General features: G+C 55.2%; 1 protein-coding gene across 5 annotated transcripts in view; it reads right to left on the reverse strand.

The window, feature by feature from the left end:
• The window catches only part of FAM193B (family with sequence similarity 193 member B), a 31,751-nt gene that overhangs the window by 1,238 nt on the left and 15,238 nt on the right, over nucleotides 1-15,275 (reverse strand). For 4 of the 5 annotated variants that reach the window (XM_075542039.1, XM_075542043.1, XM_075542041.1 and 1 more), the window contains 8 exons: nucleotides 13,472-13,714; nucleotides 12,606-12,837; nucleotides 10,751-11,135; nucleotides 8,333-8,534; nucleotides 7,282-7,521; nucleotides 1,117-2,143; nucleotides 885-960; nucleotides 149-246 (listed from right to left, as the gene is read on the reverse strand). In XM_075542039.1, the coding sequence (XP_075398154.1) occupies nucleotides 150-246; nucleotides 885-960; nucleotides 1,117-2,143; nucleotides 7,282-7,521; nucleotides 8,333-8,534; nucleotides 10,751-11,135; nucleotides 12,606-12,837; nucleotides 13,472-13,714 (2,502 nt within the window). In that variant the 3' untranslated portion in view covers nucleotide 149. The remainder of the gene's footprint in view (nucleotides 1-148; nucleotides 247-884; nucleotides 961-1,116; nucleotides 2,144-7,281; nucleotides 7,522-8,332; nucleotides 8,535-10,750; nucleotides 11,136-12,605; nucleotides 12,838-13,471; nucleotides 13,715-15,275) is intronic. The other variant, XM_075542040.1, reaches the window with a different exon arrangement.

Raw genomic sequence — 15,275 nt, forward strand, 5'->3', positions numbered from 1 at the left:
GCCTGCTTGCCGTTGCTATCTGGTCGGAGGGTGGGGACGGGGGCAGAGGGGCTGGTGCTGCCAACATCCAGTTCCGTCCAGCGCACAGCACGGCATGGTCTGGCAGAATCTGCAGGGAGGGGTGGCGTGCACACTCGGGCCTCTTTACCTCACTGAGCTGTGCTGGGAGCGGTTTTCTTGAGGCTGAAGTTAGTCCAGTTCACAGCAACTTTCTGACGTGTTTGTTTTGCAGAATCCAAACAGAACCTATTGGGTTGAGAGACACAGGAGACGTGCCATCCGAGGTTCCTGCCCTCGTGGGACCGCTCTTCAAAGTTAAATCCCCTGGCTGGGGCCCAAACACCACTGTCGGCAGCTCCCTCCTCATCCTCTAGCACCACTGGGTGCTATCCTCTGGCAGCACGCTGGCTCCCATCACCCTACCCTTGGGGTCCCCACTGTCCTGAAGGCTCTTTCCTGCTTGATCTGCTCAACTCATTCTCTATCTTTACTTGGCTGTCGCCTCCTCTGGGGCCCCTCCCTGGCCTGTCCTGCCCCCAATGGCATCCATCATGGATTCCAAGTTTGATTTATCTGTCCCTAGAACTCAGCCCAGGGCCAGAGCAGAAGGAGCCAAGTGACTATAAGTGGTAGTCAAGAGAGGAAGGCCCGGCTCCAAGAGCCAAAAATGCCCCCTCCTCCATTTCTGTTCCTTCTTTGACACCCAGCCAGTCCTGCCAAGTGGCTCCCGGCATCCCAGTGGACAGGCTGGGGGACAGCTGTGCCCTTTCAACTGAGCTCTGGCAGTAGGTGAAAGGGAAAGCGGAGGGAGCAGGGTTTCTGAGACTGTGTGGCCCAGAGCCTGAGTCCCAGGAGGGCTGTGAGCAGGTCCCTTCCACACTCACCTCTTGAAGTACTCCACTTCCCGATCGGTCTCATCCATCTCCGCCCCGTCCATGTCCTTGGGCAGGAACACATCGTCTAGAAGACATAGCCAGTGGGGCTCAGTGCCCTCGGCCAGGCTTTTGGGGTCATGCTCTTGGGACAGTGCTGCCCACACGTCGAGGACTGCCACTGCCCTCCACCCCATGGCCTGGCTGGGGTGGGGGTCTGCCATTGGGTTCCTGGGGCACTCACCCAAGGAGGAGGCTGACTTCTCCTGCTTGTTGCGACTCCGGCGGCTGCGGCCCTTGCCCTGCGGCAAGCTCTGTGGCCTCGCTGGGCCTGGGGGCTGCACAGATTCCTGCTCTGCAGGCCGAGCTTTAGCCGTGTCACTGGGCCAGTTTCGCCAGGAGCTGCCCTTCTCCTTCTCCGCTTTGGGGCTGCCAGTCCAGCCTGGTCCTGACCGGTTCCCCCGGCCACCCTCTGCAGGCTCAGCACAGCTGCCCATTTGGGGAGGTTCTGGGACTTTGCCTGGCTGCTTGGAGCCTGGGGTCTGGCCCTTGGCACTGGGAGCCTCTAGGCTGGCCGGGGGCCGGGGACACGGGCTTGCCTCGCTCTTCTTGGCCTGACTGCCCTGTCTCTTGCCCTTCCGTGACTTCCCACCTGAGGCCACAGGCTCAGGCAGCTCCTGCTTGCAACCAGAGACCTCCTTTGGGCCTGGGTCCTCGGAGCTGGGATTGCCTGGCTTGGGTGTCTTGACCCAGATCACCCGGGACAGGTTGGGCACGGTGTTGAGCCTCCTCACTAGGCCGTTCTCTGGTACAATACCGGGAGGGGGGCCCCTCACCTCTGTCCATGGTGGGTGGGGGCCTCTTATTTCTGCCCACGGTGGGGCTGGCTCGCCTGGAGCTTGCAACGTGTGGTTCTGGGGGGAGCCCAAAGTCAAGGGGGATAGGTCAAGGTTGATGTCAGGCCGTTGTTCTGAGGAGCCATTGATGTTTGAGGGGGGCCGACTTGGGGGCTCGGACTCAGCAGCCCCATCCTTCACATAGCCATTGCTGTCCACGCTGAGCTCACAGACGCTGAAGCTGGCTCGGATGGAATCCTTGACAGTGTTCTTGATCTCCTGCAGACGGCTACTCAAGAAGCTGTTGACTCGGTCCAGCTCCCGGTCAGGCCACTCCAAGAGCCGTTCCCTGGCAGGCCTTGGCTCTCGGCTTCCAGAAACACCGTGATGAGCCTGCTTCAGGGCTTCTGCTGCCAACTGGGCCTTCTCCTTCTCCTAACAACACAAGAGGCAGTGTTAGCAGGGGCTAGACATTGGCCAAACACACCAGCCTGGTGCCCACTTTGCTACTCACTGGCTGAGGCTAAGCCCCAGGCCCTGCTTGCTGGCCCACCCTGCAGCAGCGAGGAGGAAATGCACGGGGCAGGTACTTGTCCTGGGCCCAGAGGTACAGAAACACTAGCAGAGGCCAGGCCTTCCAGCATGGTCATGCAGAGCCCAGCAGTGCTCAGCCTAAGATGGCTCGGAGGCAAAGGGGTAGGCACTTCCTTCAGTGGGTCCCGCCTTCCAGGGCTGAGCATGTGTGAACTCAAGCAGCTCCCGCACTGGCTGGGTCTCAGTGGGACCATCTATAAAATGGGGATAACCATTCTAAAGACTAAAGAGAGTGTTTGTGAGAAAGGTGGCTACCACAGAGGTATTTTGTGGAGGTGTGAGGGGTTAGCGGGCTGGTTCTACTCTGGGTATCTGGGTACAGGCGACCCTCCTGGTGCTTCATGTGGGGATTAGCAGAGAGCAAGGCTGCCTGGCCCAAGTAACCAAGACCACATCCAGCGGGTGCTCCGTTGTGCACAATGGGCCTCTGTCTTTACCCTCAGATGATGGATGACAGGAGCCCAACAGAGGCCAGACGTGGCCAGTCAGATCTGGCAGGCCTGGTGTCAACATGAGTCGGTGGGCTGAGTCACGTCACCCCGCCCCTACCCTCCAGGTGTCGGAGGGAGACACAAGACAGCCGGCAGAGCCTACATGAAGTGGGTGGCAGTGGTGTGTTGGGGCTGGATGACTTCCCACACCGCACATATTCCGGCTGATCCGGGAGTAGGGGCGGAAACAGGGCGAGCAGAGGGTCATTCCTGCAGGTGCTCCTGTGCTTGCCAGGCCCACCCCTTCTCCTTTCTAGTGGTGGGACCTTGGACAAATCACTCATTCTCTCTGAACCTTCCCTTCACCGTTTGTACATATGGATGAAAGAGACCTATACCATGGGGGTGGACCAGCAACCAAGAGGCCCTGACCAGCCCCACCCGTCCCTCACTGGATCAGTTTTGCTCTTGTTATAAGACCAAGGTTCCACGTAAGGTTTCATTTCACAGGGGAGTTTTATGGGCAGTGTGGCGGGAGCAATTCAGCCCCTCCAATCTGTCAGCAAGAGGGGAAGGCACCGACACACCCACTGCCTGCCTTGGCCCTACCGTGTCATTCTCAACAATTCACAGAGGAGGACACTACGCTTCAGAAAGCACAGTGAGCAAGCCACCGACGGGGTGATAATCCTTCGTGATCTTCGCAAGTCCCTATGACCTTCAGTTCCGCTAGGCCATCACGCGTTGAGCACGGCTAGGCTCTGGGAACTCTCCACCTTGCTGACTTCCACCTTTTGGGGAAACGGCAAGCAGCCCTGTGAGGGAGGGAGGCCTGGGGTCCACACTGAGCTGGGCCTGGATCAACTCAGAGTGACAGGAAGCCCAGAGGAATGGCACGACCCAGGCTTTTCTCTGTGGGGTGGGGGTGGGGCAGGAAGGCCAGGGGAGGGGAATGACTGAGAGGAACCTGGGACGACCACCCAGAGTTGGGCTTTATGCAGGGTCATGCTTCAGTCACTGACGGTCTTAGAGCAATGGCAGTCTGGTGGCAAGAAGTGGGCTGCTTTGAGCTACCCAGGAGGACTTGTAGTGACTGGGCCCAGGAGGACGAGTGGAGAAAACCACACCAGTGAGTGCGGCTGTGGCTCAAGCAGCCCCATTTGCTGAGGGCACACCATGGGCCTGACCCACAGCCAACCCTTTACACGCACCACTCCATCTCAGCCCCACAACCACCTGTGCCGGTTCTCCTAGGCGCCTCATTTTAGGATGAAGAGACTGAGGTCTGGAGGTGAAGTGGTTTGCCCAAGGTCATACAGCAAGTGTGGTCCCCAGGCGGCGAGGCTGCTGCTCTGCTCAGCGCTGCCCATTGTATTCCCCGCCCCTGGGCGGCGCCGAGGCTTCTTGTTTGGCCACCTGGGAGGATGGTGGTGCCTTTACCTAGGAGACCCAGGGAAGGCTATGGAGAGCAGCTTCTCTGGAGGAGGGCAGTCTGGCTTTGGCTGTGCTGGGTGTAGGTGCCCAGAGGGGCTGGAGATGCCAGTGCCAAGTGCAGCAGTGGGAGTTGGGGGAATGGGCGAGTCCTCAGTGCTGTCTGATGGCTTCTCTCTCTGGGGAGATGCCCCGTGATGAGGGGCAGGAAGAGGCCCTGGAGGAGGCAGAGAAGAGGCGGACCCTCTGGAGAGCGTGGGCTCTTCCCTTCCCCTTCCCCTGAAGCTGCCCAAGGAAACAAAGACGAACTCAGTGTCCAATGCTGCTCAAGGTGTCCTTGGCAGCCTGGTGGGCTGGCTGGGAACAGAGGAGTCACGCACGTGGTGAAAGCAGGCGGCGTTTCCCAAACACTTTGATGAAAGAGAAGAGGCCACGGGACGAGAGAGGCTGGATGATGAATCTATTTGAACAAAATGAGTACTTGGGGCTGCTGAACTGTCAGTGGGGAAGAACCCCGAGGGGAGGCAGGAGCTGCAGGGAAAACAGTCCCCTGCTGGACTGCGGGCCAAGAAAGGGCACGGGAGGCCCAAAGGAGAGACAGGGACAACTCTTTCACCAAGACAAGGAAGAAAGTTTGCAGCTGGTAAGATGCCAAGAGAAGGTCTGTCTACTGGCGGGCTCTCACTCTCTCTCATTAACACAGGAAGGGAGGTTTTTGATGAACATTAAGGTGAGGGTGGGGAAGGGCTGAAGTTTCAGATGGAGAGCTGACAGAAGGGCAGGAGAATGGAAGTGATGAGGACAAAGGGAATTTGGGGCAACAAAAAGGTCGCAGGCCCCAGGGAGCAACAGGCCACACAGCTGGGGGCCTCAACAGGGCCGGTGATGTCTTCAAGGTGCAGGGACAGAAAAGGCAGACTTGGGTTTAGCCCAAGCAACCACCAAACCAAGCCCATTACCATCAAGTCAAGTCCGACTCAGAGCGCCCCTCCCCGCCCCCCAGGTTTCTGAGGATGTAGTCTTTATGGGGCGGGCAGTCTCCTCCATAATGAGCTCCGGGGTCTAGCCCAGGGCTGTGGTTTTCCTGAGCGGGCACGGAATGGCAGTAGAGCAAAGACTTGAGTCTTGACAAGCGAGTGATTGGAGGAGGAGCCAGAGGACGACTGGTCTGGGGAGAGGACAGGGCAGCAACACTGTCTTCCCTGCGTGAAGAGTTGCTGGGAGGTTGGCGAGCCAGAGGAGCAGCTTCAACAGCACAGGGTGAGCCTGGGAAGGGCACGTCATGATCATCCGGGAGGGGGGTGGGGGGACGGAGACCAGGAAAGGCACATAGCCTCATCCGTCCTGTGAGATGGGAGGGAGCAGTCCTCACGGAAGCTGTGTGTTAGGGGACAGTAAGGTTTCCGTTAGGTCTGGAAGGTGGAGGGACTTCAGGGAAGAGGTTGTGTATAAAGATATGAACAAGCAGCCATCTAACTTGGCTTGCTTCTAGGCCTGGCAGACAGGAGCTGTGCAATGGAGACGTGCCAGGTGTGGTGGGGGCCCTATGGGAGTAAGCTGGGAAAGTCTGCAAGGTTGGGAGGCCCTGACCCGAGTGTGGAAAGGACAGAGGTGCGGAGAGAGCACTGTTGGGACAGGAAGAAGGACCTGTGGGCTGCAGGAAAGGCCAGCCAGTGTTGAGCAGCTGTGTGTGCTCTCAGGCACCTATGTGGGCTCCACTTTTCTGAGAGGCCGGGCCAGGGGCCACTGCTCAAAACACCAGGTGGGCAACTCGGGTGGGAGAAGCCAGGGGAGGCTATTTTCTGCAGTGTGTGCAGAGACCTCGGCTCACTCCTTCATGGTGCACTGAAAAGGATCCTGTAGTCCTTTGGGCTGGAGAAAGATAAACAATCACTTCTACTTCCCAGAATACGGGCTGTTGGACCACCCAGGAATGGATGCTAGCTGGTGGTCAACCCTCAGTCTCTTCAGATGCCGTGCTCCCAAGGATGGCACTGTCCAGATGCAGTTGTAGTGCGGCCAGGTAAGAGTTAACGAGGTGGCTGGGGAGAACCCATCAGCCGTGGGGCTCATCTGGCAGCAGGGCTCCCCGGGAAAGGCTCACCAGACCTATCCTTGGCCCCGCTGCGAGGCAGACTCAGCCCTGGGGATGGGCTCACTCCCCTGGCTTCAATTATACCTCTCTGCTGGCAAGTCCCAGAACTGCACCTCCATCTCCACCAGTCTCTTGGGATCCTCTCAGTCAACAGGCCCTGGCAGAATCCCGTCTTCTGCAATTCCCATTCTTGCTCAGGAAAGGCACCACCATCTTTCTAGTACCCAAGCAATCACCTGATGACACCTCTAACCCTGTCACCTGACTTTCCTGCAGATTGGTCATCCAGGTTGGACATTTCCTCTGAAAATCCATCCTTTCTCCCACTCCAGAGCACACCTGTATTCAAGCACCACCAATATAACTTCTCCCCTGGGTCACCAATTCCTGCCTAGAATAGCATCCCCACTGGCCTCCCTTCCACACAGTAAGCTTAGAGCTCCTGGATGGCGTTCTGCAGGTGACTTCCCTCACCAGCAAAGAAAGCCTCCCTCACCTGTACTACAGGTCCTGCAGGGTTCGGGCCAGACCACGCTGCTGTGATGTGCTGTGCCTGCTGCTGGTCACTCTGTGCCACTCCCCGCTACTCCGCTTACGTGCCATCCTCATTTCCAGCCACTTCCAGCATGCCAGGCAGGGCTGACCAAGTCACCCTTCAACACGCTTGGCCAGCTCTGTGCCCATCTCCCCACTGGCCTGAGCTCTTCCAGGCGAGAACTGCACTGCGTCCTGCTTGGCTTCCAGAATTTGGAGAAGGGTCTGCTGAATGAGTAAGGGGCTGAGTGGCTGAAGCAAGTCCTGGCTGGGAGGGCTCCACAGCAGCTTCAGAGGCCAGGACATGGTTTTCCTCACTCATGCGCCCCAGTGCCCCTGACCCTGATGCCTCCCAACTCGTTTGGCCTTCCCCAGAGCAGTGAGCTGTACCCAGGCCTCTGGCCGCTGGCACTATTCATCCCCGACAAGTCTCCAGGGGAGTCCTCGGGGAGGAGAGGTGGTAGAGCTGGGCACCCCCCCACACCCACCTTCTTTTTCAGCTTGTGCCGGGCCCGCTTGGCGGCCCTGGCGCTGTTGGGGACTTTGGGCTCCGTGCTGTTGATGAATTCCAGTAGCTCATCCACATCTCGGTGGTCCACGGTGGGCTCCCCAGGGATCCCGCCCAGGGCTCCCCCCTTCACGGGCAGCTCCTCTTTCCGCCTGGTCAGCCTCGAGCGGAGCTTCTCCCGGATCTCGGTATAATTCCGACTCGTCGGGGCAGCGGGTGGCTGGGGGAGGGGGAGGTGCTGATGTTACACCCTGGGCCGGGGAGCCCATGCACTCCCCCCAGCTGGCACCAGAGGTGGGGTGAGAAGGGAGACCACGGTTCTCATGGCAGCACAGGGCTACATGGCTCCCCTGTGCCAGGATGGAGCCAAGGCCGTCGCAGGGGGGTGCAGGGGCGGGCAGTCCACACAGCGGTGGGAGAGCATGACGGGGAGCTGGAAGCCAGGTTTGCGGCTGGCTTCCCCACTTGGAGGCTGTATGACCTTGGGCGAGTCACTCAGTCTTTCCGAGCCTCAGTTTTGTCATCTCTAAAACAAGGACACTAATTCCTAGCTCAAAGGCAACTGACAGCGCAAGGACTTTCCCCTCCTTCTCTCCTCACTGCTCTCCCCTAGCCAGCAGCCCTCTCCTCTTCGCCTTGGCAGGCTCCACAGAGCACACTCCCATCTCAGCCTCGAGGGCACCACCTAGGCCTTCTTTCCCACAGTGCTCAGTCCTGTGATGACACGCACACACACGCATCAGAACCACAGCATCCTGCCACTTCCTTCCCTCTCCCTAAGGGGCAAAGTCAGTCTTAAGAGAAACCGCCAAAAAAGCACAAGGTAACAAAATCTGAAAAATCCCTATTTCACACATCTGTTGTGAGAATCACATGAGCAGACGCAGATGGCAGGACTCACGTGGTCCTGGCACCCTTAGTTAAAAAAACCAAAACCAGTCTTGCCCTCAAGTGACAGGGGGCTCTGGGAAAGCAGTGGCTGTGCCCCCGTGCCGCCCCACCCTCTGGTCTGCACAGGCCCACGCACTCACCGCATTGTGGCCGAAGAACTCACAGTAGCAGCAGTCACAGAACTTCCCATCTCGCTGATGGGTGGAGGACGAGGTGCAGGAGCTGCGCTCCGAGCTGCTATCCTCTTCCTCGCCCAGCCCCTCATCCGCCTCACAGGGCTGGGGCAGCTGGCACGCCAGGCCACTGTGTGTGAACTTGTGCCCCTTGCAGCCGGGGTCTCTGCTGAGGAAGGAGAAAGACAGGCCCTAGAGTGAGGGGCGCCATTTGGGGGGCAGGCCGTCACAAGAGCGCAGAAAAACACCCTAACCCCTAGACCCCTTTCCAGGTATGTGGTACCTGCCCCTGCCCCCCAAGGTCAGGTGGATACCCCTAATGGCCCCTCAGGGTCAAATGCTGATCTCGGCCAGGGTTTCCCAGCAGCGCACAACCTCACCGCACCAGCTCTCAACACCCTGTCATTTCTGTGTACTGCAGTGCTCTGTTAGCCCACTCAACTCACAAGCCACACTGGACCCCAAAGGCAACAACCATGCCCCTTTAATTTGTGGGGCCCAGTGCAGAGCATCACAACCTTGGACACAGCAGGTGCTCAACAGGTAGGTGGCGGACATTCCTCAGTGGGCTCCTGATTCCCATGGCATACCTGGTGGTGGGCGCGAGGCCATTTTCTTTTACTTTCTGAGGGTCTCATGCCTCAAGGTCGCTACTCTGAACCTATAGGCTCAGCTGCCTGAACTCTGGGACATGAAGTTCAGGAAAGCTAAAGTGTCTTCTTCATTCCCCTAAATCCTGCAGAATAGGCATGGCTAGACCCATTTTGCAGCAAAGGGAACAGGCCCAGAGTGCTCAACTGCTCAGCCCAAGGAGGGGCCAGCACTCAGGCTCGGTCTGCACAGCTCACGCTCTCCTCACTGCCTCTTCAGCGTCTGGATTTCAGGTGACACGGGAAATCTTCTCGACAGAACTCTCTCCCGGGTAACAACGAGCCATTGGCATGCAAGGGCCCAGGACTGGGGAAGCTAGAAGAGTCAGAGTCCGAGGTTGGGCTGTGCAGACGCTGCTCCCCATGTGCAGGCTAAAGCTAAGCTGGCAGAGGAGCTGAGGGTGAGGAGGAGGTTGGAGCCTGAGGAGCAGTGGGGCTGCCTCCAGAGAGGTCCTACAAGCCCCCACCCCTCCCCACACAACTAGAGAGAAGAGGACACACATGGCATCTCTTTGGGGAAAAAAAACAGACGGGGGGGTTTGGCCATTATTAGTGATCTTTATAGAAGTTGAATCCCTGTCCATCATATTTCATTGCATTAGCAAAATTGTTTTCAACAAAATTACAACCATCCCGAGAACACAGAAAGCAATTTTGAATGTGTATCAAGAACTCGCTTCCAAGGTATAAAAAGAGAACAAGCCCCACTTGAACTGAGGGTGGTTTTTCACGGTGAGGAACCTAGTCCAAGGAGCTCTCCTTTGGGCACGGAGATTTTTAGAGACGTTATTCATGTTAAAAATGTCAGAACGCCAAGTGCTCAGCAACTGGAGGACAGTTAAGTGGATGCTAGCCCTGGCGACAGCTGCGGGCTAGGGCGCTGCCAGGACCATGGAAGTGCTCACAATGGAACGCGGAGGGAAAAGCAGAGACCGTGAAACTACAGAACCGTCAGCACCAGGGGTGAGCAATACATATGGAGAGCCATTGCGTGTGTTTGCAAAATATACATATCAGGTTTCAAACACAAAACATACGCCTGTCCCCAAAGAATTCTATCTGTCCACTATGTACTAATATAGCCTTTCTTAGAATTTGGTTACTGGGAGTTACTCTGAGGACCATAGGTGAGGGTTATCATTCCCGATTTAAAGAAAGATCTAGGTGCAAGGATGCTTTTACAATTTCATCTTCTTAAATACTCAAAAACTAGAATTGCCTGTATATCCAGGATTAGGAGAATGGGAACATAAATTATGATAGTGCTATACAATAAAATACGTGGTCACTGAACGTTTTTGAAGAATTTTAACTGGGTTAATGGGAGATTTTTTAAATGAGGAAATTTTAACTGGGTTAATGAGCTTGGCTGCTAACTGAATGGTTGGTTGTTCAAGTCTACCCAGAGACACCTTAGAGGAAAGGCCTAGTGATCTACTTCTGAAAATAACCAGCTATTGAGTGCTCTTCTCTCACAGGCTACCAGAAGCTGAAATTAACTTGATGATAACTGGTGGGCTGGCTGGGGTATAAAGAGGGAAAAAAATAATTACCCAAAATACATTTAGAATATGGACTTAAGATATAGAAATACGAAAACGGTGAGAAGTTTTTTTCTTTGTACATTTCTGAATTGTTTAAAAAATAATACACCCAAAGGCACCCTTTAAAGTTTTCCCTCAAGTCTTAGCTCAGGCTGGCCAGCCTGCTGTGTCCATTGCTGGCGTGCACTTACCTGTGAGAGCTGGGGAGCTGCTGAGAGCCTGGCGGTGGGAGGAGAGGCCCGCTGCAGTGCCCACTGCAGTGCCCACTACAGGGGTGGCTGCACCCCGGGAATGGTGGGGGCATCTTTAGGAGTGGCATGCTGGTAGAGGGCAGGTGGGGGCTTGGACATGCCCCTGGGGTGTGGGGGGCAGCGGCAGTGGCAACAGGGCACTCGAAAGCCTGGGCAGGGAAGGGCGCTGCCGGGGAGGTGGGCAGCAGGTGGGGGTGGGGCGGTGAGCCAAAGGATCCAGGGTGAGATGGGATCAGAGCTGGCTGGGGGTGGTGGCCGGTGGGGCTGTTAGGAGGGGCTGTGAGGTCTGAGTGCCGGTGGTGCTCCGAGATGGGGAAAGTCTCACCTGTGGGCAGAAGGGAGAAAGGGGTCAGTGTGGGGTCCGCCTGAAGGCTCACTGCCATAGCTCCCTGGCTGCCGTGACCAGAGGAGCCCTCTCTTCTAGATACAGCTGCTTAGTGCTGCAGGCCCCGTAGCCTCGGTGATTCCCAGGTCTGTGGAAGAAGCCTCTGGTCGGTTCTACTGTCGCACGAAGGGCAAGTACTGTGTCCCTCAGGGCATCTTCCCAGGACAGGACCTACGGACACACAGGCGGCCCTGGCTTTCAGCTTTAATGGCTCTCTCTAGAATAAGGCACTGCGGAACCCTCCCAAGTTCTGGGGACAGCACCACTTTGTAGAACTCTTAAAGGTCTGACAGGAAAGCCTATTTGATACAGAAAAATCAATAACCCAAGAGCTTTGCCCTCTGGTTCTCTAAGGGCTATTTCAGTGCCCAAAAAGGGTTTGTATAGCTATTAAGCTGATTAATAACCATCCTAATCATCAACACCCTATGGATAGGAACAGGGGTTTTAGAGAAAATGAGGCCTCTTAGGCACTACCTTGATGTCACCTTGAGAATGACAGTGTGCCTGATCCAAGCCATGGTGTGATTGCCTTTTATATTTTTTCATTGTGAATTAGGTGTGAGTTCATAGAGCAGATCATCATGTTTGCATTCAGTCACCCAAACAACCTATCAATCCTAGTCAAGCCATGGTATTGTCAATAGCCTCATATGTATGCAAAAGATGAACAATAAATGAAGAAGGTCAAAGAACAATGGATGTCTTTGAATTATGGTGCTGGTGAAGAATATTGAAATACCATGGACTGCCTGAAGAACAATCAAACCTGTGTTGACAGAAATACAGCCAGAATGTTCCTGAGAGGCAAGAATGGTGACACTTCGTCTTACATACTTTGGACATGTTTTAAGCATCAGTCCATGTAAAAGGCCACTGTGCTTGGTAGAGGGGTAGTAAAAAAGAGAAAGACCCATGAAGTGAATGGAGTGGACAATAAACTGCAATAAACTCAAGCATAACAATTAGGAGGATGGTGCAGGCCTGGGCAGGTTTTATGAGCTGGGATCAGGCATCTAACAATGACTACGTGCTACAGGGTCAGCTGGGGACTGAAGCCCTAATTCCCTAAGGGTCCTTCTGGAGGCCTCTGTTCAGATTGTGTTCAGCAGGCCCTCTAATGGATCCAGCTGTCAGAGCCAAGAACAGCTGAATGCACCACGACAGTTGTGAGGAGAAGAGTTTCAGGGATGGTCAAGGTCTTGGTCCCCCCACTGTGCTTCACTCGTCACACGTTCACTCATACTTGTTATCCTAACTCAGCTTCTGATTTGTTTGCACCGAGTGGTGTAGAAACCATAGCTCTCTATATTCATGGGTTCCCCAGACGTATCTTTTCCAGCAACAACCCCCCTCAGCCAAGAGTTCTTTGTTAGACAAGGCCTGGCTCTCTCGAGCTTGGAAACTCACCGGGTATGGCAGGAGGACTCCCGAGAGAGCTGCCTGGCACGGCCCCACTGGAGTGCGGAGAGTTCCAGAGGCCCGAGAGCTTATGTGCTGACAGGAATGAGCTGGGGTCCCAGTCCCCTGAGTTCCCGTGGCAGGAGGAGGACGAGGATGAGGATGAAGAGGAGGAGGACGAAGAGGAACGAGAGTCACCCCCACAAGACTGTGATTTACAGGATGTGTGTGACAAGGAAATCTGGAGAAGGGGGAGAGAAAGGCACAAAGTGAACAGCCAAGTATCCGCGTCGTTGGCTCTGTGCTGCCTAAGCCCACCCAGGGAGACCCTCCTCCCAGGTTACAGTGCCCTCCTCATGGAGGAGGGGCAATGATGGTCAAGTAAAGTGTGTGGCTATCGGTAGAGACTGCCTATGAACTGTGGCCTTTGGGGAATAGTGAGAGCTGGCCACTATTCCCGGAAGGGTCAGGAAAGGGGGTCTTTACGCCAGGAGTCCTGAAGCTGAACCAATTCTGGGTAAAAGGAGAATGAGAAGCAAAGGAAGTCTGGCCGCCATGGTCATGAGATGGATAACTTAGACGACCCCGCGTGATCTCAGAGGCCTTCTGATTAAAGTGCCTCACAGACCCTCAACCCAACCCACTGGCTTTCATGTGGCCAGAGCAGAAAGCAACTGGGTCAGTGGCCTCTGCACTGTGCAGACAGTCCTGAGGGGCAGCCTGAAGGCTTTTCTTCCTCCCTGAAATATGAACCCAAGCCAGTAATGCTGTGTCAGTGCAACGCAGCAGTCTCTCATCCAGGAGGCCAGGGACAGCCTGACTTCTAGGGAGGCAGCCCTCCTGCATTCAGGGACTCTCTCCCCGCAGGTACATACCGCCACCGCATGTTCTCGACCTGTCTGTCTCTCATCTTCCTCCATGCTCTTCCGGCAGCTCTGGCAGACCCACAGGGGCATCTCGCCTAGGAGGTTCTTGACGAGCTTTGGCATGAAGTCAGGGGGCAGCTTCTCACCCTGCAACACCAGTCCATTTTGAGAAGGACCTTCTTCCCAGCCTTTGCGTTCCCGGTGGCACAGCAGGCAGCAAGTCTGCACAGACTGGCTGGAGGTGGGGGGGACCTGTCCAACAGACAGAAACAGGGTTTCCCAGGAGGGGAAAGGCTCTACTTAGAAATAATCACAGGGATGCTCATTTTACTTATTACATGCCAGGCACTGTGTTAGGCACTTTCATACATAATTTTAGTCCTTGTAACAGCTCTGCAAACTAAGTGGTATTATTCCCATTTTTTTTAAGATGAAGAAACAGATGTCAAGAAGTTAAATAAGTTGCCCAAGGTTATATAGTTAGTGAGTGGTTGAGCTAGGGCTTGAACTCCCATCAGTCTGACTCCCAAGGCCATGCTCAAATGCCTAGCAAATCCCTGATGCCCCCAAATCTTTAAAGTCGAAAAGAAGATGTTCCCTCCTTCTCCAGCATGTCTAGGAGGGGCCACAGCTTCCAGTCAATGCTGAGTGTGGGTTTCCTGAAGACTTGCCAAATTCCATTAGGATCACTGCAGCACTTGGGAAGGGGAATGGAGGGGTGTAAAGCAGAACGTGATGCTTCAAAGAGGAAGTGAGGCATGGAGAAAAGAACCTGGGCTTTGGGGTCAGACAGACATGGTTCTGATCCCTGTGTGACAACTTATTAGCCGAGTAACCATGAGCAAGTTATTTCACTTCTCTGTGCTCCAGTCCTCCACCTACCGTGCAGAGTTGTGGTGCGCGCTGCACACAGAGCAGCCAGTGCCTGGCCATATCACAGGGATGTAGCATGGGTCAACACACAGTATCACTATCGGGGTTTTCTCCCACTCCCTTCTAGAACGAACCTGACCTAGAAAGACAAATCTGTAGGTTTTCTTTCCCACCAAGGGGTACTGACTGGTACACTGATTGCATTTAATGGCCCAATTAATGGCTTTCCTAGAGCCTATTACTCCATAGGCCCTGCCCACTCTGATGCTGGGTTTGGCAAGGCCATTTTCTTTGGCCAATGGAATGTTAGCAAACACGGAATGTCAGCAAAAGTTTCAAAGTGTGTATGCACTGGCGCTTGTTTTCTTGCATGACTGGGCTTGCTTGCTCTTGTACCTCTGTCATGCCATGAGGGCGTGACCAGACTAACTGTGGGAGGGCAGTGAGAGACAAGGGGAGAGCACGGGAGTCTTTCAGCTGAGGCCATCCTACACCACCTACATCTGCTCCCCACTGGTCAGAGACACAAAGGCCAGCTGAGCTCAGCCCAGCCCAGAGCAGCAGAAACACCCAGGCACTCCAGAGATTCAAGAAAAACAATGGTGTCATTCAAAGCCACGACACTGGGGGGTGGTGGTGGGGGGTGTTGTTCTGCAGCAGCGGTCAGTTCACTGACATGCCCTCCACAGACCCACCACTAAGCAATGGGTTTTTGCAAAGGTCTGAGCAACGCAAGAAGGGGCATCATCCTTACTCTATCAGTAAGGCCAATGCCATCGTCCTTCTTGTATAAAATCACCTCTATCAGGGTCTCTAATGTTATCACACTGACCAGGGTCCCTGACTCCTTAAAAGGCAAGGCACAGCGAGAAGCACCAGAGGCAGAAGAAAACCTCTGTGCAGTAGGAGGAGTTTGGGAATGAGTACAAGAGGGCGCACG

Source organism: Tenrec ecaudatus, chromosome 2 (genome assembly GCF_050624435.1).
Source record: "Tenrec ecaudatus isolate mTenEca1 chromosome 2, mTenEca1.hap1, whole genome shotgun sequence".
Classification (NCBI taxonomy): domain Eukaryota; kingdom Metazoa; phylum Chordata; class Mammalia; order Afrosoricida; family Tenrecidae; genus Tenrec; species Tenrec ecaudatus.